Source organism: Bubalus kerabau, chromosome 5, assembly GCF_029407905.1.
Source record: "Bubalus kerabau isolate K-KA32 ecotype Philippines breed swamp buffalo chromosome 5, PCC_UOA_SB_1v2, whole genome shotgun sequence".
NCBI lineage: Eukaryota > Metazoa > Chordata > Mammalia > Artiodactyla > Bovidae > Bubalus > Bubalus kerabau.
In genome coordinates this window covers 27549754-27575966 of record NC_073628.1, presented here as the reverse complement: position 1 = coordinate 27575966, position 26213 = coordinate 27549754, and the positions used below count along the sequence as shown (strand labels likewise).

Sequence of the window (26213 nt, the reverse complement as noted above, 5' to 3'; positions counted from 1 at the left end):
CCCTTCCATCATACTGCCCTGCCCGACGCTGGCTCTGGAGGCCTGCACAGGGCTTCTGTGTGGACTTTGGCTATTGAAAAATGGAAGTCTGTCTCTTATTTCTCTCCCTCATACACATGGATTCACTGACACTGCCTTCAGCAACATCTCAGGGCAAGCTTGGGGCCGCACGCAGAGAGAGGCACATCTGGCAGGCTTCGGGTGGAGGTAATTATTTTTCTCTATAATTAACTCCTCTTACTCATAACTAGCAACAGCGAGGCTGTGGTCCAAAGGAAGAGTCCTCGCTTTTCAGATCAACCCTGAGCTGAATGTGGCTGCCTGAACCACTGCAGCTGGCCCTCCTTCAAGTACGCTGAGCCAAGGCAGAGCCTGGGTTATGCGGCTGGGATACTTCTGGACAACAAAACGCACACAAGACTTAAAAGCCCAGAGCAGCAGAGGCATGCCCTGCAGCTTCCTCCCTAGACCTATACTTCCCCAAATCCGAAGGTACAAGGAACCAGAGAATATCTAGGCTACCTCTGCCACCGACTATCTGAAACCCAGAGAGGGTAAGCGACCCGTGTAAGGTCCTACAGCACTCAGGAACAGGATCTGCGGACCAGAAATCTGGAGATGGCTTTGCCCTTGAGTGACCTCATTTACTGGTTTCTGAGGTTTACTTTTCTGTTTTTGGTAAAGCCTTCTGGTATATTTAGAATGGTTTCCTAAAGCCCTCATTCAATCTACACAGGCACAAGCTGGGACTAAGCAAGCACACAGAGCGTGTTTGAGAAGAATGTGACTTCACCCCAACCTAAAGCACAGATAGGAGTGAAATCACATGATGGAATGACAACTGGGCATATTCTAGCCAACAAAGCAAACAAATGCCTCTGCTGTCACACTTGGGCATCACATATATATATAATGTACATATTAAGCTTCATACTAATCAAAGCACTCTCTCACTTATACTACTGTTTGAAGTGATCCTCAACATCACAGAGAATGTGTAGGTAATATTCCCAGTAGGGCAGGAATTTCCACCCCTAATGAATGCAGGAGTAAACTACGGTCCAGAGGGGTTAAGAGATGTGGTCAAGCACACACAGGTAGTCAGGAGTGGAGAGAGAACGTGAATCTGGCCATCGACCTCTAGATCCCCCTCTGCTACTGGGGGCTGTGGAAGGAGTCAGTGAGATGAGATGCGGTTCTCGTGGCTACTGGGCCACCCTCTCAACCAGCTAAGAAAGCATAACTGAAGACGGAGACCACACTGATGAAGGTTCATGTAAGAGAGCCCAGCTATGGCCAAGGAAAAGTGTAAAGTAGGATTGAACAGAAAAAACAGAGGGCTCAGAGTTCAGGAGTTCAGGACCTAGTAGTCCGGGCTGCAGAAAGTCCCCAAGTCACTCCTGTTCAATTTTTCCATAAATAAATGGGGTTGAAATGGCCCACGGGGAGAAGGATAAAACAAAACATACAACTGCTACAGTAGCTACCACTGACTGAGTACTTACTAAAAACCCCTTTCAAAGTCATTCTACCAAATGCCTTCCAGGATTTATCTCACCTAATCTTTATGTCAGTCCTTTGAAGTAGTACAATTATTTTCCACATTTTAGTGAACAGGAAATAGGCTGACCAAAGCAAGTCCCTTACCCAAAGTCACTGTGCTAACAGTGGAGGTACCAGGACTTGAATCCAAGTGTAACTCAGGGGCGAGAAGCACACGAGAGCTGCAATACAGGATTTATTTACTAATAAGTGGCTTTGTCTCTGTGGGCTCCAGATAAACTGGTTTAGACTGCATCAGTTCTTAGGGATGATTAGTAAAGTCCTGGATTTTTTTTTTACTCCAAATACATTCATTTGAAAACTGTCTCAAGCCTCTCTCTAAAGTACGCTATTAAAGCTGACTTGAAGATTGCCTAATGTGCCTGATGGAAATTAATTTACCTGAAATAACTTTGAAAGGTTGCACCTGGGCCTTGCTTGTACTCATCTACATATTTATAACTTTTATTTCCTTCAAAAGGCAAAGTGTTAATTAAATCCTACAAAAACCTCACACAAGGACTTGTGCTAATTCTTCCTAAATTTCTATTAATATTTGCTTTCTGGCATATGATATACCTAACTGCCTCTTATGAGGAGGTTCTGTTTGGTTCAAACATGGGATATGAATATTTTTCCCAGATGTTTCTGCAACACCAGGAGTTTATATATTCAAGAGGTGGGGAAAAAGTCTTCAGCCAGTGGAATTAAAAACACCTAACTGCATGAGCCCTATTTTGCTTTTGTAATGTAACAGCTTTGGAAGAAATATAATCAATCTGATACCAAACTTCCCAAAATAGTACTGATACATCGACAACAGCCCCTACTCCTCCTCCCTGAATTTGACTTTACCTCTGCATGTGAGTTCCACATCACCATGAATCATCAGGGTTTACGAAAGTCTAGACACTGCTTGTGGGCAAGCCCTTTTTATCAATGTCACTTTAACATCCCAGATATCCCACAGTTGTGCTGCCTGACAGCAGCTTGTTTCCAGATGGAATAAATAAAAGCCATCTGATAATGATACTGTAATGGTCCTGGACCTTTATGGGCGAAGTGTGCTTGTTTGGACAAGCTGCAGGATGGAACACCTTTCACTCAGGTACACACGGGACAGAGCAGATGAACAGGGCACACTCCAGACTCGAGTCATCATCAGGAGGGTGGGGAAATGCTTCGTGGCCATGCTCTGCTCGCCCACTGAGCAGAAAAAAGTTCAAGACAAATGACCTACTCCTTCACCTTAGGATCAACATGCCCTCCTCTATGCTCTGAATGGTTAAAGCACTGATTTCTAGCTCTTAAATCCAGCAAAACATTCTCAGTAACTCAGGCTCCACTCCTTCTTAATCCACCATCCCAGTGGGTTCCCATATATGGATTTACAGACTAGTTAGTGTCTGCTCCCTGGATGCCACTGGATGCAAACGATACAATCAGAGTGGAGAGAACGAAGGAAGATTAACCAGGGGGCAACTGCTCTGTAACTAAACTCTAAAACTTTTGTTAAAAAGAACCCTGGGCAGAGCAGAAACCAACATCCTCCATTTCTCCCCCTCTGGACTTATTTAGGGATTTCCTCAACAATCACAACTTCATTTGTTCTACCAGGACGATGCTGGGCACATTCTCCCACTCTCACAGGGGCTAGGAGCAGAGGGACGCGCCTATGACTCCCCTCTCCACCCCTATTCGATTCTGTCGCTGGCAAAGAAGGTACAGCCAGGGCTAGGGCTCTCAGCCTCGTTTGGCCCCTCCTCTGGCTGGGGACTTTCAGCTGCCAGGACATCAGTGCTGAAGCTGAGTGTTCAGGCTATGACAGGTACTGGCATTATTGGATTAACATTTATAAATATATTATCTTGTTTAATTCTCAGAATTTCAGGACCCGGGTACTCCTAATTTTTATCAGTGAAAATACAAAGACACAGAGAGGTGAAGTTAATTTGTCCAAGATCATATACCTAAGAAGTAGTGGAGCTGGAATTCAAACCCCAGTAGTATTACCCCATATCCTTAACCATGTTCATCACTGGTAAGACACCAGTGATGATAAGACACAAGTATATTATCAACTTCACCTTTGCTTTTTGGGAGGCAGGTGGTAGGATGTGCCTGACATTTTGGCTGCTGACTCCCCTAACTCACACTCTGCCTGAAGGAAGAAGAAAAATGATTTGAAGTAGGAAGATGGCTGATGAAGGTACCCACAGTAGTTTTCTCCCCCAAATTCTGATTAAAACAAACAAAACATAAAAATCCTACCCCAAATATTCCCAGTTAGCAAGCAAAGAAGGAAAAGGGCAAAACTGAATGCAACAAACTTAAAAAAAACAACAACTGGTGCTTGAGAAAAGAGATAGAAGATTCTGGAGAGAAGTGGAGAAGTATGGCAGCCCACAGCTCCCCAAAGTGATCCAGGTGCATCGGCACAGAAAAATGAACTTTCTTGTAACTGGTGTTGCCAAGATGGTGTACCAGCAGCTGAGCCGGAGCCTCACAGTGGGACTCAGTCAACTCCAGGGCTCACCAGGGTTTTGTCAGCAGCCTCTTCCCTAAACACCTGCAAGGTTAACTGAGAGTCAGACCCTACTGTTCAGAGCTCCCCAGCACAAGTGGGTGACTTGGAAACTCAGGAGGGAGGGCTCTTGCATTGAAGACGCGAATTCAGCCTAGAGGACCACTAACCACTCTGCACGCCAGGAAAGAGGGTGAACCTCCTGGCTTGCTTACCTTCCTCAAACCCATCCCGGAATGAGCCTGAGCGGCTCATGGTTCTGCTCTTCTCGTCCAGGGACATGGAGCTGTTGCGGAAGCGGGTGTCGGTGTACGGGTCATACTGCCCATCGGCATTGGAGAGGCTGTGGGTCCTCAGCATGGTCGGGTTGGACAAGCTCATCTGGGTGACGGTGGTGGGACTCGCTGCAAGGAAAGGAGACAGTTAAAAGGTTGGAGGCTCACGTCCCTAAAGGGAATGGAGAGGAGGCTGCTGACGATCAGCCATCTCTGGCCCCGTCAACTCCTCTCTCTTTGTCTGTTTTCTCAAAGGTAGTCACATCAGCATTTGAGAAACACACTTAGAGCTAAAAATAAGGGAGGAAAGGTGGGTCAGTTCCAAAGCGAGGCTCCGGGCCCCAGCTTTCCCACTTGGCACGTTCAGACAAGCTAGTGTCACCTTCCAGGCATGAGCTAATTACTCTCTGGGCTCATCTGGAACAATTCTCTCTAAAGCCAAAAGCCCAAAATAGTTCAGCCGGGCTTTTGATCAGATGGGAAGCATTTGTGCATGACAAGAAACTCTTGCCTCAAAGAGTTACAGCCGAGAAAAGAACAACAGGAACACAGGTCTCACTGTCTCTGATGGGGAGATTTCATAGTGGTGCCTGCAGAGCTTCAGTGCAAAGGGGGTGCATGTACTTTAGCTGAAACTGGCTTTCTTATTAAACTCCTGTCCACTTCAGTAATGTAAAATAGTTTAGAAGTACATTCGGTTCATTAAAAATGAACAGTTAAGCCTTCCTTGATTAGAAGTCCTTAAAGACTGAGTTTCTTATTCACAATAATCAGAAAAGGCTGCCTCTCTGAAGAATGAGATGAGACTGGAAAACAAATACTTCCCTCTGTATCCATCTTGGAAGGCTCAGCTTTCATCCTGCTACCTCCATGTAACCTTCTTCAGTCATTCAAGCCAGGACTAGTCCTTCCTTTCTCTCTGTATAATACTTGCTATTAGATCACATTCAGTTTTTACATGATTTCACATAAAACTTTGTGAACTATTCTCATTTACCTGTTGATGAGTCGGTGTGGGTGTCTATCTTTCTAAAAAAGCATCCGTTGACATGCCAGCAGGGACTGTGTTACAAATTCTTTTCCTTTCCTCATTGTGCCAGTCAAAGCCTTATGTCACCAGTAGGCACTTCCAAGAATACTCATTCAATCAAAACTTGATCTTTATTTCCGGTTTAATAAAGCAAGGAGGATGACCAAATATGGGATATGCTGTGGAACGTACTTCTTCAGAGATCTTAGAATACATGCTTTTCATTCCATGGATAGTTTGCCCTACCTACATCAACCATGTAGAGAAAATGACTGGTAGAGAAGCAAGAAACCTTTCTCTTTCCTTTTGGTATCAATTGCCTATAATCAAACTTTACTGCTATGGGCTGATCAGATACTGAGAGCTACATGACCACATGTCTCTCAAAATGCAAGATAACCTCGTCCCCAAGGTACCGATCAGCATCGTTAAATGCCAAGTGGCTACTCACCCAGCTGAGAAAAGTTGAATCTTGTTCCAGAAGGAGAAGTTACACTGGAGCCAGAGGAGAAAGGGGAGTTGGCGGTGGTGTCCTGCAAGCCTCCTGCAGAGTGGGACCGTAACCATTCTTTTGCATCTTCTTGTGTGCGGAGCTGGGAGGTGGGGGTATACCTGGACAGACAGAAATCAGGCTGGGATTAACTAGGAACAACGTTCATGAGAATGAGCGTCCTGGAGCAGATAATAAACATATAAAAAGAAAAATGGATATCCAAACATATAAGAAGAAAGTCTGAGGTTTGAAAAATCAGATGGCTACACATTCTGCAACTCACAGATTTTCTCCAAACCTTTCTGGCTACTTGGCTGTCTTTGGGGAAAACTGCAGTTCCTAAAGGGAACTACATAAAGGGGACGAGATTGGTAAATGCTCAAAGAGCCGTCCCTGGGCGTATCTGTAACATGTTGATTCATGACGGTGTCATTTCAAAGCCCCCACCTTGACAGGACTGAGGCAATGAAACCAGCTGCTGTCAGAGCTTTGAGGAAGTTTTAATTAGATAGCTCCTGGCATCTGCATTCTGAAGCGCAAATACGCGGCCATGAATCACAGAGAATCAGAAACCAGACACGTAGCAGAAGGTGTGAGGAGACCAACGTTGACAGCAGCGGCTGTGACCGGGCAGAACCGCGTCTTCAGAAGGGGACCCCAAATCACTGGGTCTCACGCGAGGCCCACCTCCTCGTCGCTTCTGAAACGAATTTGGTAATGATTTACTGAATGTCTCCAACGCACCGAGCACCTTCAGAGACATTATCTCGCTGAAGCCTGAGACTCGCCCAGCAATGCAGAGGTGTCAATCCATATGCGCCTGGTCCCCAAACCCATGCTCTGCTCATTATGCCCACAGGCAGCATCTCAAACGTCCAAAGTACCCAAGTGACCAGAGTACTCTGGATTTACAGACAGATTCTGGTGGGGTGACTACCGGATATGTGTGTGTACAGAGTGGGTGAGCCAGAAAGAGAGCCCCAGTGAGAATTTGGAATATAGACATGGTTGTTCCTTAATGTTTTCACTAGAATTGGATTTTCCAGGTCCCATTAATTGGCTGAGGATACCATGTCACATATCTCCATTCTGAATTAAAAAAAAAACAACAAACCATTTTTAAAAGCTAGAGTTACATAATTTTCATAGGCTAGATCTGCTCTGGAAATATACGCAGGATTATGAAATGCTAATATTCAGAAGTGAGCTTCCACATGAAGCAACAGTGGGGCATCAAGGTCAAACTCATGTGAAGAGTGGATATGATTTAAACACTAGCCTGAGTGCCAAAAAGCAGCTCTCACAGGCATGATGAAAACTGTTAAACACAACAGGCCTTGCCAGCTCCCCCCTCGAAGGCCACAGGCTGAACCTTCCTCCCTCGGGAGGCCTGCTGGGGGGTTTACAGTACTTCTTAGGTTCTTAGATTTGGCTGCGCTCGGAGCTCCTGTTGAAAGGAAGCATTGATACCTACCTTCCATTACTGGTCAAAATGCTCTCAGCCTTAAGAGCTGCTGGATATTAACTACCAACATACATGACAGCAATGAAACATTTCATTCCAACTTCCATGTTTCGCGAAAGCTCTTAATGCTTAGTGCAGGGTGAAGCTGATGCTACAAAGAACGAGGTGCGTAGAGAGCGAGAAAAATGACAGCTGCAAGCACATGACATTAAGATCACGGGACAGGCGGTAGGACTGAAGTTCTTCTGGGTGGTAAAGTGAGGTGAGCGGCGTGAGCAGTGGTGACTTATAGCATCTTGTTACACCAGGACCAGAGTCAAAAATGAGCCAGCACTTAGAGTGAATGAGAGGACACTCCCTCTTGGAAAGAAAGTCTTTTCTTTCTTTACATTAAAAAAAAAAGATCGCCCCATATCTTGTGGGGCATTGAAAACTGGCCCGGTTTTTTATTAGAATATTCAGACAAGTGCAAAGCATTTGTCCTTAGCAACTTTCTATGGGCCCAAAAGTCAGAAATCCTCAAACTGCGGGTGGGGAGGGAGGGGAAGATTTCTCTCCTTTGCTCGTGTCCTGGCTGACAAATCAACATGCTACAAGTCATATCCTTTCTCTCAGAAGACAGCCCGTGGATGGAATGGTCATGGCGAAGTGATCAGCGATTAAACCCACTGGCCCCAGAAGTAGCAGTAACTGCTCTCCGGGTTTGCTCAGGGATGGTTGTCATGAGATGGTTTGACCACAGTCAGCCCGAAAGAGCACAGCCCCTGCTCAAGCAAAAGAAGCCAACAAATGGAGAGATGAGAACAAGAGGGTTGCAGGGAGAGCCGTCGTCTACAGGGTCCTGCTGCATGGGCCAAAGCGGGGGCCCCCAGCCCACCCGCACCCCCATCAGCCATGAGCGAGTCACACAGCCAAGCCCCAGAGCCACAGCAGATGGCACGGATGCAAGGAGGAAACACAGATACCTGAGTCCTTTTTTAGGCAAAGTGTTCCTATCAAGGTGCGGGTCACTGTAGGAAAGTTAAAACAAACGTGAGAACCTCGGAGAAGCACAGGGAGGGCAGGCAGTGTGAGGTGGGAAAGGCTCAGGGGGGCCAAGAGATCTGGAGGAAGAGACTCACTTCACCGGGGAGAAGTCCATTGCATGCAACACAGCCACAGCGACAAAGGAAACCGAGGCCCGTGCTCACACCTGGGCACCTCCAACCCCGGCACCAGGGGGCCCAAGCCACTCGGCCCCGACTGCTCCTTCCTTTTCCACGGGTTCAGAGCTGAACCCAGGGGCTGCCCCCACCTTGGAGCAGTGCCCACACCTTCCTCGGCCCGTCGTCCATCGGTACCGCCAGCGCTTAGGGCTCCCTGCACCCGTAACCACTCTGGCCCACCCCCAGATGCCTCCGGTGATGACTTCAAGTGAAAGAAGGGACTTGGACGGTTTCAAGAGGCCAGCAGTCTGCATATTTGGAATTCATCTGTAACAAGTGGATTCCGGATCCCTCTCAGTTTTCGAGGCCCTCATTGGGTGGAGCTAGAAGCTGAGCCTTGGGCAGAGTTGGGGCATGTTACAACTTGCTGGCTGACAAAGTCACAGCATTCGGATTTCCAAAGACGGAGGTTTAAAGGCTTGGTCTCTGAGTCCGACCAAAGCAACGTTCAGATTTCCAAAGACCGAGGTTTAAAAGGCTTGGTTTCTGAGTCCGACCAAAGCAACATTTTTGCTATTGACATGGTGAAGAGGGTTTTCGCTAATTTTTCCCCCCCTAGCATGAAACAACATCTGCTTATTATGTTTGGCCAAGCCACGGCTCCCCCACAAATTCAAGGTCAATAATTCATCTCTGAGGCCCACCCACAGGGCAGCTGGGGGCCAACAACACTCCCCATGTTCTTCTTATCTTTACAGAAAATGGGCACCCAGAACACAACAACCCGCGAGACACAGAGCCAAACTGCAGCAAAGGCCTTGGAGAGGGCAAAGAGCCAGCTGCGTGGGGAGAAGGGACAGAGGGGAGACAAAGGTGAGGGCCAAGCTGCGTGGTGGGTGGTAGATCATGTCTGGGCCTGGAGGGGGAAGGGAGGGAGGCAAAAGGGCAGGAAGCCAGGGAGCAAGGAGCATGCCAAGGGGAAGGCTGACATGCCAGTGAGAGCTTCTGCTGCCCCTTTCCAGGTGGCAGGTTTGAGGTTCCTTCCCAAGCTGGGAGAAGAGGGGCCGGCCCCAGTGCACCTCTTCCCGAGCTCTGTGGACAGCGGAACTGACCCTCACGGGCATGTCTCGGATTGGGGGGTGGGTCACAGAGTACAACGGGGCCACGAACACAAGCGGAAGCCACAGGCCAACAGCCTCACACAAAACATCCGGCTCGACACAGGGTGGGGCAGAGGATGCTAGAGGCTCGGTGGAGTCCCCGGCCTACAATGTCATTACCTGTCCTGTTTCCGGGGCAGAGTACTTCTGCAGAACTTAGGGCTAGCGGCAGGGGAAGAGAGAGGGCTAGAAGGCCAGGCAGGTGGAAAACAAGAGAAGGAGCATTAGATCGGAAGGAAGGGGGCAGGGCGTCACACACAATGACCAGAACATTTTCCTCATTCCCAGGGCTGATAATGGCTTTCTTCCCCATGTGGAGAAGGCAGATATGTTATCACTGCTACAGTGAGATTCGAAGCTCTGAGGAAGACTCTGGGTGCGTAATTTCCTATCACTCTGCCCGGCAGCCCTTTGGTAGGAGGGTGTTTGCCACATTGACTCAGCTGCTTAAGGAGCACCCCACCACACACTCTGTGGACGCAGCCGCCACTGATTCAGCCCGCACCATTACAAGGGCAGGGAAAGAAGCAGGTGATGAACAAACAGGATAAAAAGGAAGGATCTCGCAGGTGGAATGCCGTTTTAAAACGGAAGCATGAAATCTGCCCCCAGGAGACTTGCAGCAACTCCACGCACTGAGAGTAACCACAGGGAGAAAGATAACAGGAAGCAGAGCCCGGCTTACTCCAACCCAAACTGGCTTCCCCCTGGAGAGACAGCAGTGATCCAAAAGAGAGAAATCGCCCAGCAAAGGTCAACAACGCCTGGGCTTCCTAACATAATGCCTGGACTCTCGGAGGGGCGTCTTTTGGGGAGATAAAGGCAGCCAAACGCACAGCACCAACCTTTCCGACAGTGTGGTCTTCACACTGTTGGTTCTGACAAAGGGGGTGAGGGCGTCGTCCTTGGAGGCAGCGATGAGGCCGGTGGAGGAGTTGTGACTCAGCGCCCCTCCGCTGCCCAGGGAGATGTCAATAGACTCGCAGCTGGTGTGGAGGCTGCTGACCGACTGGAAGCCCAGGCCGTCCTTGCTCACGGCCGAGGAGCTGCTGGCGTTCGTGCCCCAGGTGAGGCTGTTGGAGGGGCCCGAGTGGGCAGAGCTGGGGCTGGAGGCCAGCGGGGACTGGGTGCTGTCCACGTTCTTACTGTAGAGAGGGCTGCTGCTCCCGCTGCTCAGGACGCCGCTGCCCGAGGGGGACTCTAAGTTACCCTGCTGGCTCAGGGTGGCATGAGGGTTGGAGATGACCACCGAGTTTTTCATGTTTTCGGCTGTGGCGATGGGCACTTGCTTGGTAGGCTTCCCACCAAAGAGTCTGCGAAGAGACAAAGGGTTGTGTGGGTTGAACACCCAAGGCCAGGGGGCGCTGGGCTATCAGAGGAGGGTGGGGTGCAGAAGCCACTGAGAGTCCCTGGGGAGGGAGGCAGGGTCCTTCCCAGGGCTTGAGGCAGTGCCCTGGGAAAGGTACAATGGGCCAGACGCTGGCGGAGCAAAGGCTCCACCTTCAAGTTCTAGGCTGCCGCTGAGACCCTGGATCTGAGCGAAAGGGAGACGGGCAGTAATCTTCTACCGGCCTATCCTTCGCTACTTCAAGATCTTGCTTCTCTTTATTTACATAAATAGAGCAACTAGAAAACTGCCCTCTCCAGGAAACATCTAGAGGGGAAACCAGTTGTCTTAATCATCTTTGTATCTGTGACCCCAGGTGCAAAGCACGCCCTCATTTATGACAGTTCAGCTCCGAAGGATTTGGTTTTTCTGATCTCTGAGCAAACAGGCAGCATCAGGAACAGGAGTCTAGATCTGGAGGCAACCTGGGCAATGTATCCTCCAGATTCATTCTTGCACGAAAGCCGGGCAAGAAGGAGGTGTCTTTTAGGGCCAGAGAGCAAGTGCTGCCCAGTGATATGCATAAAACCTTGCGGCGTTCACAAGATGTCAGACCAGACACGCCAGGTGTGAACGGTGTCTCTGCGACAGACACACAGAAATGCCCTTGCACGTCATCTCCCCCACTGCTCATGACCAAAAGTGTGCTACCAAGGACAGAGGGAATGGCACAAACCCTCCCCTTTTCTGTAGGCAGAGAGTTCTCTGGTAGGATGGAGTGACTACCTTAAAGTCAAAGCACAGTCCATGCTCTTATAACAATGGCCTGATTCCATCTGCTAAAACTCTTATGAAACAGGCATCTCAGAAAAGAAATGAAACCCACTACATACTAGACAGGTTGCCTTCCACCCAGCTAGTCAAGTCATGTAAATTTGATCTTCTATCCTCTCCAATGGAGAAGGAAATGGCAACCCACTCCATTATTCTTGCCTGGAGAATCCCATAGACAGAGGAGGCTGGCAGGCTACAGTCCATGGGGTCGCAAGAGTTGGACACAATTTAGCAACTAAACCACCACCACCACCCTCTCCAAACAGTCCTTGTTGTTGTTTAGTAGCTAAATCGTGTCCAGCTCTTTTGCGACCCCATGGACTGTAGCCCACCACACTCCTTTGCCCCTGTATTTCCCAGTTAAGAATACTGGAGTGGGTTGCCATTTCCTTCTTCAGGGAATCTTCCCACCTCAGGGATCGAACCTGCGTCTCCTGCTTGGCAGACAGATTTTTTTTACCACTAAGCCACCTGGGAAGCCTAAACAGTCCTTACAGATCTCAATTACTATAGAAATAAATAAACATAATCCACCCTCACTACAATGTCTGGTGACAGAAGAAGAACACTTTCTGCCTGGTGACAGAGAAGGAACTATCCTGTTGCAGAACCTTGGCTTTAGACTACTCACAAGCCTGCGGCGACAGGGGCCTCACTGCTCTACTCCGAAGGCTAACTGGCTTCACTGCCAAGCACCTCCAGGTGTTACAAAACCAAAATCGAATCCACCTTTTCCCGACTTGTATGCATTGCTCCTAATCCTATTATATGTAACTACACAGAAAAAGTCCAATCTTTTTTCTGCTAGTCCTTCACACCACTTGAAGAGAGCTATCACACTTCACCTAAGACTCTTCTCCCTCATAGTCATGCACAATGAGAGAATTCAGAACACCTTACTAATTTAGGAAAAATGTAATTGCTAGGAATGGGCTGAAAGGTGCTCAGTTCAGAGCCTAAGAAGCTGCATGCATTTTCAAGTGTTCTATTACACTAGCCTCAGGGTCTAGTAAAATACCTTTGTAGCTACTAAAGGAAATCTATAATACCAAAGAGAGAATATTACATATAATACTTGAGGCAAGAAGCAGAGAAAATTTTCATTTACAAGGCAACCTGTTAAAACAACAAAGAACAGCCCAATAGAACCTTCCCCTGAAAAAATAATCATTACTGAAATTCTAATAATCAAGTCTAGACAAAGAACAGTGAACTGCTTCATCATACCTTTCATGTGGAATGTTTCTTCTGGAGGTTCTGCAAACATTCCTATTCATTCCCAAATATGTACATGTGCACATAAGTTTTATTTTTCCACTGCTAAATTTTCTATCCTCAGGACTTACTCTTTCCTGAAAAGGTAGGATGAACGTGCCCTATGCGGCTGCAGTTTTAAAGATGGCCCACTGTATGTTATAATGTGGCAAAAAGTTGTGTAAACTGAAAGGAAATTCTATTTTTCAGACACGCTTCTGCTGTAAGAATTGTTTTTTTTTTCTTTTTTGTAATGGAAGCTAACATTTCAGAGACTAATTTGGAATCATGCACACAGTATAAAAAAACGTGTGTGGGGGGATACTGGATTATTTGGGGAAAAGAGCAGGCCAAGATCACTATCTAGCATAATGATGAGGAATCTGAGTTACAGCTTTTTAAAAAAAAAACCTATTTTCCTTGACCTCCTCTTCTAGATCTAAGGGTGTATTAGGAACTCTTCTTTGATGGTAACTAACTTTTACTGAGTACTTACTATTGGCTAAATATGGCTACATAGGTTAATGGTCACAGGTAGGTATCATCATCCCCATTTTACAGATGAGGAAATGGAGGCAGAAGTATTAAGAGAGGTTACATGGTGGCTACCTAAGGTGGACCTAGGATTCAAACGCAGGATGATGGATTTCAGAGGCTTGTGTTTTTTACACCAACATGGGAAAATACTCAAAGCTGCCGGCAGCATCCGACCAAACAGCTTTATTCGAGGACTGAAGCAGAGAAAACCAGAGATGGTTTCAGATAAGAAACAGGAAATTATGAATCCAGGATGCCATTCCACATCACATATTCCAGTTCCACTCAGTGCTGTTCACCCACTTACCTGCGGAGCGTGGGAGAGGCCACATCAGGGTACTTGGCCCCTGGCTGGAGAGTGGCCTGAGCCGCACTGGACACAGGCTGGGGTGCCGGGTTCACCTTCACCGAGTTACAGGAAGCCACGCTCTCGTTGTCGGAAGAGATGCCTTTCTCCTTATCCGTCTGGTTGACCAGACCTGGCAGAGAGCTGCCCAGGGCTGTTTTGGAAGGCTCCCTCAGCTTGGGCACTGGCAGGCCGGCTGACTTGCTGCTGATGTTGGAATCTATGCTGCTGGTACTAGACCTGTTCCCGGCCCCATTCCGGCTGGTAGACTTGCTGGGCCTTGGCAGACTCCGGTACTGTAAGTTCGTCCGGGAGCTGAGAGACAGATACCCATCGTCCTGATTCTGAGCCCCGTCCATGCTCGTCTTCCGACCAGTGGACCGACCGACAAGCGCGGATGACTTTGGGATTTTGCCGAGTGTGGCTGACCTGCTGGTGACAGTGGCCCCACTGGCTGTGATCATGGCCAGACCAGCGGCAGAGCCACTCTGCTTCTTGAACCCAAAGCTGTTGGCGTTGGCAGTGGGCGTCCTGGAGCTGCTGGGGAGGGGCTTCTTGGATTCATCACCACTGCTGCGGCCGGCGTCTGATGGGGAGCGCTTCACCTGGGCGGCTTTGGGTGACAGCCTTCCTTTCTCAGACACTTTTGCATCGTCTGTTTTTCCTACGACAGAAATCAGCAAAGTTAGCCTGCAAATTAAGGAGCCAGCTCAGTCAACTCAGACTATTTAAAAATCTCCCCTACTCCAAAGGACTACTTTGCTTTCTCCTGGGGGAAAGCAGTCCCCTTGGGAGACGGAGGAGAGAGCTTTTTATAAAGATAATCTCATCTACGACCCTCACCACGAGCCTTTAGGAGATGTTAGTGATTTTCCTCATTTGCAAAGCAGTCTACATTTACCCAGAATAAAGCAAAGCGAGCCAATCACTGACACGTCTGGGAAGGAGACCTTGTCTTTTACTGACCATTCTCCCTCTATCCATTAAGAAGCTGTCCCTAACATTTTCAGTGGGTGTCCTGCCTTCCTGCAAAAACTCTGCCCTTGTTTATACACATCCTTAAATCACGGGCAATACTGACTCAGCGTACCAACAGCTCATAACCATGTGCCCTTGAATAGTCTTCACTGGGTATTTTAACTCAGAGCCTGCCCATGCTTAAACCAATTGAACACGTCTTGGCAGCTGAACCGTCTTTCTTCAGACTTTAAGAGGCTCTCATGCTGACAAATTTCCACTTGGAAAAAGGCAAAGATATGAATCTTTCTGAAAGCTGGCTATGAGCTGAGTCCAAACCCTAAGAAGTAATACCTGAGCATTTACAGGGACTTGAAAACATCAAGCCCTGCTAGCGTGACTGCTTTCCCGGTTTTGAAACTGAAAAGTGCGCATGCGAGACAGAGCGTGCCTTTGACTCACCGGTTCCGGGGGTCTTGAGCGTGCCTGTCGGGGCAGCCGGCTTCGTCCTCGGCATGGTGATGCCGACCTGAGCCGTCATGCCTCGCCGCCACGAGCCTGTCTGTGAGATGACGGGGTTCTTCTTGCCTGACGTGCTTTTGTCGGACTCATCAGACACGTCAGACGGGTTCCGCCTCCACTTCGACCCCGGCTCCATCTTTATGCCGCTGTCTGAGCCCCCGTCTGACTTCTTGACATCCTCGCTGGACCACAGGGAACTCCTCTCCACCTGTGAGTGTTTCTCGGCGTCAGTCTGTGAAGGAGACCCTCTGAATCAGTCTTTCTCAAACCCCAGGCTAGGGAGCCCCTCACTCGGGAGCAAAAAGGCGCACGCCCTGAACAAGTTAGGGGAAAAATAACAGATGCCCACTTAGAATGTTTAAGCCTTTGTACTGGTTATCTTGTTAGGAAGCCTGATCTGTTGGGTCCAAGGAAAGTGAAGAATATGAATATGTCTGAGAAGGGAGTGAGGGAGGAGAGTAAAAGGAGCCAGAGGAAAAAGAAGGGGAGAGTTCCACGCAAGAGAACCAGAGGATGGGGCTGTGGCAAGAACTGAGCCCCCCAGCTCTGCCCCTTGGCGACGTGCCTCTAACTCCAGGAGCCCAAGCTCTCTGCAGCTCCCAGCCCCCCAGCCCGGGCCCCCTTTGTTCTGCCAGCTCCTGAGCACCACAGTCTATCACACAGAGAGTGAAGAGAGACTGAGGCCGCTAGCTCCCCTCGAATCAGGGACAGAGAGGGGCTGAGAGAGGAAGCGACTCCTCAGAAGTCACATCCCCGGGTGCTACAAGCCAGAGGGTGCCTGCTCCCAGCCCAGCTCCATCCATCTGCCACGGCTTGCTCCTCTTGTGGGATTCTGTGCAGACAGGGGATATAATTAGCCAGCTTTCTTTGGAAGAGGCCTGACCTCCTGGCCATGGAGCCCAGGAGGGGACAGAAGTGTGATGTTAATGATTTGCTGCAGTTAAAAGGCATAACTTGCTAACCAGAAAGCAAGCTTTGGGGGCCTCCCTTGGGGTTGGGACCAGTCCGAGCAGACTTCAGCAGGGCGAAGGAGTGCACTGACCAGGGAAGGGAAGCGAGGTCAGCAACACTTTGGGGTGGCTCCCCTGAGATACAAGGCCCGTACGTGCCACACTTCACAACCAAGAGTGGGCAACATCTGCAAAGAAGGAAATCAGAATGACCCCCTGGCAAGAATCTGGCCCGATGCCTGTCATTTGAGATCGGTACTGATGGCTTCCTCCAGGGAATACGCTGGCTGAATGGGAACAAAGCTCCATACAGACAAGCAGCCCAAGTTCAACCACCTCTCTGTTACCACCACAGCCGCCCCGCTCTCTCCCTCTGCCATCTCACGGGTGCCTTCGGTTACTCGACCATTCTTCAAACATGCTGAAGTTCCCGCTAGGTACGAGGCATGGAGAGAGGAGGACAGACACACTCCCCGGCTGTGAGAAGCTCGTCATTCAACTGCGGCAAGGGACACAGACAGAGGCATGTCCCCAGCAAGTGAGCAATCAAGGCTCGATGATTAAACGAGTGAAATCAGTGAACACACGCTTCTCGAGCTATTGCACACTTTAACAAAATGACCTCATCCAATCCGGACCACCACCTGGTCAAGGAGGGTAAGAAGGTAAGTATTACAGAACTGTCTTCATCTTCATCCATTTTACAGAGGAGCAGAAACTCATGGGACTCTCTCCATGTCCCAAGCACCCCAGCCTGTGGTTCTTCCTTAACCTTCCAGTGCATTCATTCAACCAGAATTTCCTCCATACCCGTGGTTTGCCAGGCACCATGGTAGGTTTGAGGATCTGTGAGTAAGATTGGATCTCATCCCTCCTGAAGCTTATGATCCAGTGAAAGAGGCCAGGCTTGGAAATACAAGACATATAAATGGAAAAGGACAAGGAGTCTGAGAGAGTATTACAAGCACTGATGTAATTTAGATTATGACGATGGGGATAGGGAATGGCAGTTTGGTAGGGCCTTTTTGAAGATCTGTCCTAAAGAATGAACAGAAAGTTACTGAGAGAAGAGATTACGGGAAGAGCACGCCAGGTAGGGGGCAGAGTACATGCAAAGGTCCTGAGGCAGAAAATATCTTGGCTTTGGAAACATTCACTCAACAAATATTTACTTGATACCACAATGTATCAAGCAAGTTTTTAGGTACCAGAAGTACTATGCTTAATGAGAACAAAGTACAAATCATTAACCTCCTGGAGCTTATGTTCAAATACATTCTAACACATTCTTTTATACACTAAGAGGTACTAAAAACTTAGCACAAACCACATCCTGGGGTACTGCATTAATTATTCTTTTAATGTTCCTATACCTTATTTTCCCTGATCAAATTATAGTGATGCGAACAGCAACAGCAATAACAATTAAAATTTATTACGCATTTACTGTGTGCTAGCACTGGGCTAAAGTGCTTTACATGTGTCGTTTAATCTTCACCAAAAAAACCCTGTGAGGAAGTTTCAGTTCATGAGAAAGCTGAGGCACAGAGTAGAAAAGAAGATTGCCCAAGATCACGCAGTGCGAGGATTCTGGGGAGCCTGCGGGCAGAGCCCATATTTTAGCCACCATGCTATGCTGCCTTCCCAAAGGATAAGCCCAAGGACGAGAGGATGCTGCATGGCCAGGGCGCCTAACACATCACCTACTCTCAGAAACTTTTCTTTCCAACCTGGTTGGTCAGTGGTTCCCCAAGTTCAATTCTTGAGCAGTTCCCGCCTCTGGCTGGGACCCCCAGAATTCTGATTCCCTGCCAATGGCAGAGAGAGTGCACACATGCCCAGTCTGACTACAGCTTGAATACCCCTCTGGAAAGAACAATCATCCAACCATCAGAGCCCCCACAACATGGTCCAGGGTGGAAGCTATCCCAGCTGCTCTCTGCACTGCAGCGTGTGCCCCCGGACACACTGCTGGCTTTGAGTTTACATCCACTCCTAAGCTCTGGGCCAGATCATGTGGTGGCACCAGGAGGGATTAAAAGACGAAGAAGGGCCAGCCTCTCTGTTCCCAGAGCTTAACACAGGACGCCCAGCAAGATGGCCACGTGGAGATGTACCCTCCCTTTTGCCAACTGTTCCCTTCTCGAACAGTACCTTCTTTCAGTAGATTTCCCTACTGCCCCTACCTGCAAGTCCACTTACTCATTCAATAGTCAAGAGGGAAGTGGAGAGACCCACACTCGAGGAGGAAGGGAGAGAGCCTGGAAGATGGGAGAGTTCTTCCCTCGAGACCCCAGGCTCCTGAGGGACTGTGGAGAGGGGGTCAGTCTTCTGAGAGTGAGGTGAGTAGAACCCAGGCACTGGGGAGTGAGGTGCGGCCGTGGGGCGGGATGTGGGGGGAAAGCAGGGGCTTGGGCTCTGACAGACTTGAGTTCAAGTACTAGGTGCTGCCACTCCTGTGTGTGTGTGTGACCCTGGAGGAAGTGGCTGAACTTCTCTGAGATTGCAACCTTGTGCGTGAAACAGGGATGGTAGTCAGACAGATGTCTCAGAGAGCTGGCAGTGGTTGCCAGGAGCTCAATGTGGAGGGACCAAGAGTAGCTTTCTATCACCAAGTGTCTTGCCTCTGAAAATCTCCAGCACGTTAGCATTTAACCTAGTTCTGTCTTGCATGAAGGTAAACAGGGAATTTGTCTCTCTATTATTAAGTTTGGCTCCAAGAAAGCATGTTCAGATAAAGTATGTCTGTATCTCTCTCACACTCACCCTTCAAGATAAGTCTTAATTACTGTGATTTTTTTTTTTTTTTTTAATGGATGAGGAGGCAGAGGTTTGGAGAGGCTGAGCTCATCCAAGGATGTCACAGAGCTGGGAGCTCAACCCTAACTTCAAGGCCATGTTTTTTTTTCCCCGGCACTACAAGCAGACTCCCCAACTTTCCTGGAGAAAGTCAATCAAGAGGCGGTCAGAGCTCAGGCCGGGGGATTCTCTGCCTAGCACACTGAGGAGCAGTGAGCAGAAGTCAGTGCTGGATATCTGGGCATGTGTGCCCCCATCAAAGTGCTCCAGCACACTTGAGGAAACAGTCACCCACAGACAAAGGGGATTTCCATCCCCAAGGATCACTCCTCCGGGACCCAGCTCCTCTCTAACACAGCTAAACAAGGCTGCTGCTTAGGCTTCCAGGCGATTGCTTCCCTGTTCCTTAGATGTTGGCTGGTCCTCAGAGGCTTTTCAAACATGAAAACCTAGGCAGGCAACCTGTCCTCAACCTGCTTTCCTGACACATTGGACCACTTCTCCTTGCCTCTGGGATGGTCTGTGCTGCCCGTTTGTCCAGGGAAACCAGTGTGTGACGGGAACCTGAATGAGCCCTGGGAGGATGGCAGCAGACATGTTCCCGCTGCCTGATGCTGCCTGGAGAGGAGTAATGGTCCTTAGCCTTCCTCAGAGTGGCACAGAGGAGGAGGAGAGAAGGAGGCGATTTATGTGGATCAGATACTCAAGGATGCTCCCTGGACAGAGACAAAGGGATACCAAATAAACCAGCTCAATAGGAATCATAGTAACTGTGGTTACAAATCTACATTTTATTCTGGTATCTACTTAATTTTACTCAAATATTTTAAACTCAGGTAGTTTTATAGCAAAAAACAAAAAAAAAACAAACAAACCCAAATCCAGTCCAATGAATCGTAAACTCCTTACAACACTCTTGACATTAGCTTTCTGCTCTTGATCAAAAGATATGCTTGTGTCATATTCTTGAAGCTTTTCTGATGTAACCTTTGCTAGATGAAAGCAAAGAGCTGATCAGAGAGGAGGGGGTCTTGGCATTAATCAAATTCAAATGCATCATTTGTAAACTCCAGATGTTTACTCTGTGTTGGTGTGGAAAATAGATTCTAATTCCAGCTCTGTGGGAAGGGAACAAAGACAAGGAGATTGTTCTGACAGAGTTTTGTTGGCTCAGCGAGCATCCCAGGAGCAAGCTTCTTCCCGCCTTGCAAGTGAGCAAATCTACTTTACAAATCTTTTTTTCTCTCCTCTCTCTGTCTCTATCTCTGTCTGTCTTTCCTTCTCTCTTAGTTCCACAGCTCAATATCTAAGGACAGTCTAGAAGCTTGATTGTGGTTACCTTGAAACTAGAAGGAGTCTGAAAAAAATCATTTAGTGTCCACAAAGAAAGGGAAAGGGTAGGTAATATGACATTTGGCAAGTGGAAGGCAATGGCACCCCACTCCAGTACTCTTGCCTGAAAAATCCCATGGGCGGAGGAGCCTGGTGGGCTGCAGTCCATGGGGTTGCGAAGAGTCGGACATGACTGAGCAACTTCACTTTCACTTTTCACTTTAATGCATTGGAGAAGGAAATGGCAACCCACTCCAGTGTTCTTGCCTGGAGAATCCCAGGGACGGGGGAGCCTGGTGGGCTGCCGTCCATGGGGTCGCACGGAGTTGGACACGACTGAAGTGACTTAGCAGCAGCAGCAGGCACACAGTCTGGCTTGGTGTCTCTAATCTGTATCTAATAACTAAACACTCGTCCCTTGGGTGGTATGGCTAGATTTTTTTAATCAAGTTTTAAAAATTGAGGTATAGCATTTATACACTAACTGTACAATCTTAAGTATATAACTTGAAGAAATTTTATGAAATTAACGTATTTACATAAGGACCACTCAGATCAAGACATAGAACATTTCAGCACTGCTTCCTCAAATCTTTATGCTCCCTTTCATTTAGGCAGCTTTTTTTTTCTTCCCCTTAACAACCACTACAAGCTTCCCTCATTCACCAACAATAATTAGAAACTTGGGCTAAAAATGAAAACTCAAGAAGTCACAGGCAATCCCAGAAGCAACACCTCACAGATTCCATCAGGCGGCCAATGTTTACATTTCTGTGGGACAGAATGACTCCCACACTCTGACACATCCTTTATTTAGCTCTGTCCTCAAAGAAAAAGATACCTTTGAAAGCAGAGAGACTCTGAAAGAGGCTCCTATCTGTCCAGAGGGAGAAAGAGCGGAGAAAGGAAGCGGATGTGAAAGGAAGGGAATGAGAGAAGGGGGACGTGCCAGCCCTGCCCTCACGAGGCCCCCCTGGGAGACTCTGTCCCCATCGGACCTTCACAGGGGTTCACCTGAGGCCGCAGCCCCCACAGGTGGGCAGGACTCATCATGAAAAGGGTCCCAGCCCACGTGTTCCCGGGTCACCAGAGCCGGTCAGTCCCAGCGTGAGCTACCAGGCGTGAGGATGGTCACTTCGCTTGTCCACTAGTAAAATGGGCTCATCAGAACCAACCCCTCTGACCGCCAAGGGATGCTGTGAGCGCACACATACATGCCCCCACAAAACTGCTTTGGAAGCACTGCCTCTGAAACATTAGCTCTGAGAATTTAGAGCAGGGATGGGAAACCTCGGTGACTCGGCACAGTTAGGCAAGGGTGCAGCTGGCCAACACACTGGGGCACGGGTGCCCTGTCCAAAGCGTGTGTGTATGGGGTAGGGGGGACGCTTGGACGCTTTTGGTTGTGGACAATGCCTCAAAGAGGCAATACCGTCTGATTTTTCAAGACAAATCAGAAGCTCACTTTTTATGTGAAATAATGAACGTATAAAACCTTGAGTGATACTGTGGGCCAAATAAAACTCACTGGCAGGATAGGACCCACTGAGCAGCAGTTCCCAACCTCTGGTTGGTACGTACTGGTCTTCTGGGCCAGGGCTCTAGCCCTGCCCCCACCCCGTGGCTCTCACGGCCCACCCTTGTCCTGTGGACATACATTCCATGCTAAGAATGGTCAATTGAGTCCAATATCCCTGTTGCTGTTGTCTTCCAAATAGATGATGAAACTCAGTTCGGGGAAGGAAAGGTGACTTTTGCCAAGGCCACCGCTGTGAGAGCAGTGAGTCCCCCCGACTCCTATTCCGAGCACCCCACTGCCCACCCCCCTCTCCCTGCAGGGAGAGGACACAATCAGGAGACAAGACCACAGGCAGTGAGCAGGAGGCTGGGCCTCCTCTCACGGACCTGGGGACTCTGCCCAGCCTAAATGGCTCCCGTGGCCCACAAGCCCAAGGCTCTCCACTGGCACGGGCCTTGGGAGGAGCCTGGGAGGAACCCCGTTCCTTACCTGCACATCCAGGTTCTTGCGCGAGGAGGCAGGCGTGTTGGCGTAGGAGCTGATGGAGGAGCTGGTGTTGATGTCATCCGTGCTGAGGTTGTCTATGGTGTCACTGATCCCGCTGCTGACGGAGCTGCTGTCATCCCAGCTGCCAAGACAAACACACCCTGAGCGCGTCACGCCGCACCAGCTCAGCCTGACGATACAGACAGACGTGTACCATCCCCAAAGGCTCCTGCTGCACAAAGCCCCAGACAAAGCTCCTTTGCCTCTAATGTGACTCATCTTCAAGGGTCACATCCAACTGCTTCCGTCTGGCAGCTGGGGAAGTGGGTGATATGTGTCTTCCCCTAAAAGGCGGTACTTTCCTGAGCAGAGGTGACTAAACACATACACACTACCTACCCCATCCTCAACATCACCTGGGGAGCTTTCAAAAGCCAAAGGCCACCTCCAGAGACAGAGGAGGAGCAGGGGGTTTGGGGACTGGAGCAGAAAGTGGGCAGAGAATGAGTCAGCAGGTGTGTCCTCCCTGCGGCTCAGAGGAGGAAGAAGAGTTGCTGTAGGAATTCTCTGGACCCCTCTCCCAGCACAGAAAGCCAAGAGAAGGGAAGTGCAAAAATCAGCAGAAACCCATCAACCCTATTGGCAGTTCTAACTCATTAATAATTGGAGAAGGGAATGGCAATCTACTCCAGTATTTCTGCCTGGAGAATCCCATGGACAGAGAAGCCTGGACGGCTACAGTCCGTGGGGTCGCAAAGAGTCAGACACGACTGAGCGACTAACACAACACACACAATTCTGATAATATCTCAAGATGCATCAAAAATAGAGTCCTTCATTTCTCAATCCTCAAATCCATCAAGACCCTCATCCCGCACCACTCAAGTCAAATCTCCAAGCAAAGATTCCTCTTTTTCCTTCTACCATCTCCTGCTTCCCATTGCCAAGACATTCGGGCTGCCCCCTGGTCCTCCTGCCTCTGTTTGCAGAGTCTCTCCCAGTGTGCACGGCTGCCCCTGCCCCTGCGCCCAGAGGTTCTGGCTGCTTCTGCCCTGCGTGGTGACTGCCAACAGGCCAGCTGGGCTCCAGGCTCCTCTTCTGGTCCCCAGCCATCTAGTCTCCCCACAGCAGCCAGAATGGTCTCTGTGAAACACAAGTCAGATCTATTACTCTGCTGCTTCAAATCCCTCAGGGCTTCTCAGGACTCCCTACTCTGGCCCTCAAGATCCTGTGATCCAGCCCCTCCTCCAGTCAGTCCTGCCATGGACGCCCATCTTTATTGCTCTCCAGCTCTGGGTTTTCGCCTTCAAGGCTTTGCATTTACTGTACCTCTTCCTGGACGCCTGTCCCACCTCCTTCTCTCTGAAGATTCACCTCCCCAGAAGGCCTTCCCTGGTTCCTCTATCTAGTGTCCCCTCCTCCCACCCTCTCCCGATCCCCGGCATCAAGTCTGGTTGCAGGGTGGTAGGTACACAGCGGGTGCTCAATAAATACCTGCTGATTTAAACACATAGAGTGGGAAGCTGAGGAACCTATAAAGTAAGCTTCTAGCATAAACTGTGACACCACTCTACTTGACGGAGTGGGAATAGCTAAGTATTACTGTTTCTATGGTACAGGTAGAGAAACCAAGGCTGAGGAAGGCACTCCACCTTACACAAAGTCAGACAGCATGCCGGGCACGACCTGAATCCAGCTGCCCCCTCTTTCCTGTGATGACACACGGGTCTCTGTCAGTGAGAGCCGTGTCAATTCCGTCCACTGTCAGTGCGCACGGGCAAACGACAGGGCCCACTTCCCCGGGAGGAAGCCCAGGCTCGGGAGCTGGTGTGTCACGGAGCAGGAGTGGCAGGGCCAACATGTGCATCCGGGGCTGTGTGATGATAAAGCGTTGACGTAACCACATTTCTCCACCACTCAGCCCTCCACAGGGAGCCGTGCCTCACCGAAAGGCCCGCAGAGCGGCTCTCTGATGCCTCAGAATGCCAGTGTCAGAACAACGCCACTCCCAGGTATACATCCAGAAAAGCAAACATAGTAATTCGAAAAGATACATGCATCCCAATAAAGCTGCATTATTTACAACTGTCACGATATGGAAGCGACCTAAGTATCCATCAACAGATGAATGGATGAAGAAGATGTGGTGTATATATATACACAATGGAATATTGCTCAGCCATAAAAAAGAATGAAATTTTGCGATTTGTAACAATATGGATGGGCTTGGAGGGCATTATGTTTAGTGAAGTAAGTCAGACAGAGAAAGACAAATACTATATAATATCACTTACATGTGGACTCTAACAAAATACAACAAAGAGGTAAATGTAACAAAACAGGGATAGACTCACAGAACAAATGATGGTCACCAGTGAGGAGAGGGAGTAGGAGAAGGGGCACAATGGGTAGGGGATTAAAGGGTACAAACTATGTATAAAATACATCAACTACAAGGATATATTGTACAGCATAGGTAATACAGCCAACATTGTATAATAACTATGAATGGAGTATAATAATCTTTAAAAACTGTGGCATACATTATATATATATATATGCATATATACACACATACACAAAAAGAAATGCCCCTGTCTGAGATTTAGAGAGTCAGGAGTACCCCAAACCACCGCTCCCAAGTAATGAAAAGGAAGTTCTGGTTTGTTCCACCAGCTCATAGGATGCCTGTCTGAGCTCTGCTGATCAGGCAGGAAGACGAAGCTTAGTGGAAAGCTGTTTTCATCATCTTTCCCTTCAGCCCGCCAATTTGGCTTCTAAAGCCCACCTGGAGGGTCCCACACAAGTGCAGGGGAAACATGCAAAGGTGGTTCTCACGCAGGGAGGGTAAAGGGGGGCAGGGTGGGGGCTCAGGAGGAGGCTCACTAAGCATGAATTCGCAGGAACTGCAGTTCCAGGTCTCAGGCAACTTCCTGCCTGTGATTCCACTGGCTGGGCCCGGCCGCCATCCGGTTCCAAATCCTCCTTTAAGGCCTTCTCCAAATATTCCAGCCCACCCTGACAATCCCCTCCTCTGAATTCACAGTCTGCCACATTTGGGTTCATTCTGCACGCTCTTGCAGTTTTCCAGTCGTTCTCTCTTTGATGGTCTGTCTTACTTTCTAAGCACGCGCAGGGATCCGCCCAGTGATAGTAAGCAGTGCATCCTGGGTGTCAGGCATCAGGCCAGGTGCTTCCGATACGTCGTTTCTATCTCCGCTCTTCACATCACACCTGCAAGGGACCCGTTCCCCTCCCCGGTTGACGGGTGAAGGGATCAAGGCTGAAAGAATGAGTATGTTGCCCAGTGTCCCCCTTCAGTCCACTTTGGAATTGGGTTTAAGGCAGAATTGTCTAATCTGAGAACATGTGCTCCCTCTGGCCTGTATCACCCGGCCGTTCATTGAGCACTTGCCACATGCCAACTCTTCAGTACCTGCATGTATTCTCAGCCACGCTCCTATTCCCTCACGGGTGGCTTTGCTTCCTAATGAGGACACAGGCTTTGAGGGCGCTGTCCAGGGCTCTCAGCAAATGCAGGGCAGGGCTGGCTGGGAAACTCTCTCTGACCCCAATGCCCACCCTCCCCACCACCACCTCCAGGGCAGTGGTACAGCAGCAATGCCAGCCTCCCCATCCCCCATCTCCAGGCATACAGCATGTATTTATTGAACGCCTGCTGGCTGAACTTGACGGGGCACATTCTGATGCAAAGG

General features: G+C 49.0%; 1 protein-coding gene across 2 annotated transcripts in view; it reads right to left on the bottom strand.

The window, feature by feature from the left end:
- NAV2 (neuron navigator 2) overlaps positions 1-26213 on the bottom strand; it is a 420664-nt gene that overhangs the window by 54556 nt on the left and 339895 nt on the right. For both annotated transcript variants that reach the window (XM_055581343.1, XM_055581341.1), the window contains 8 exons: positions 22501-22639; positions 15352-15643; positions 13894-14596; positions 10480-10947; positions 9755-9820; positions 8295-8339; positions 5823-5983; positions 4282-4470 (listed from right to left, as the gene is read on the bottom strand). In XM_055581343.1, coding sequence (XP_055437318.1) covers positions 4282-4470; positions 5823-5983; positions 8295-8339; positions 9755-9820; positions 10480-10947; positions 13894-14596; positions 15352-15643; positions 22501-22639 — 2063 coding nt within the window. The remainder of the gene's footprint in view (positions 1-4281; positions 4471-5822; positions 5984-8294; positions 8340-9754; positions 9821-10479; positions 10948-13893; positions 14597-15351; positions 15644-22500; positions 22640-26213) is intronic.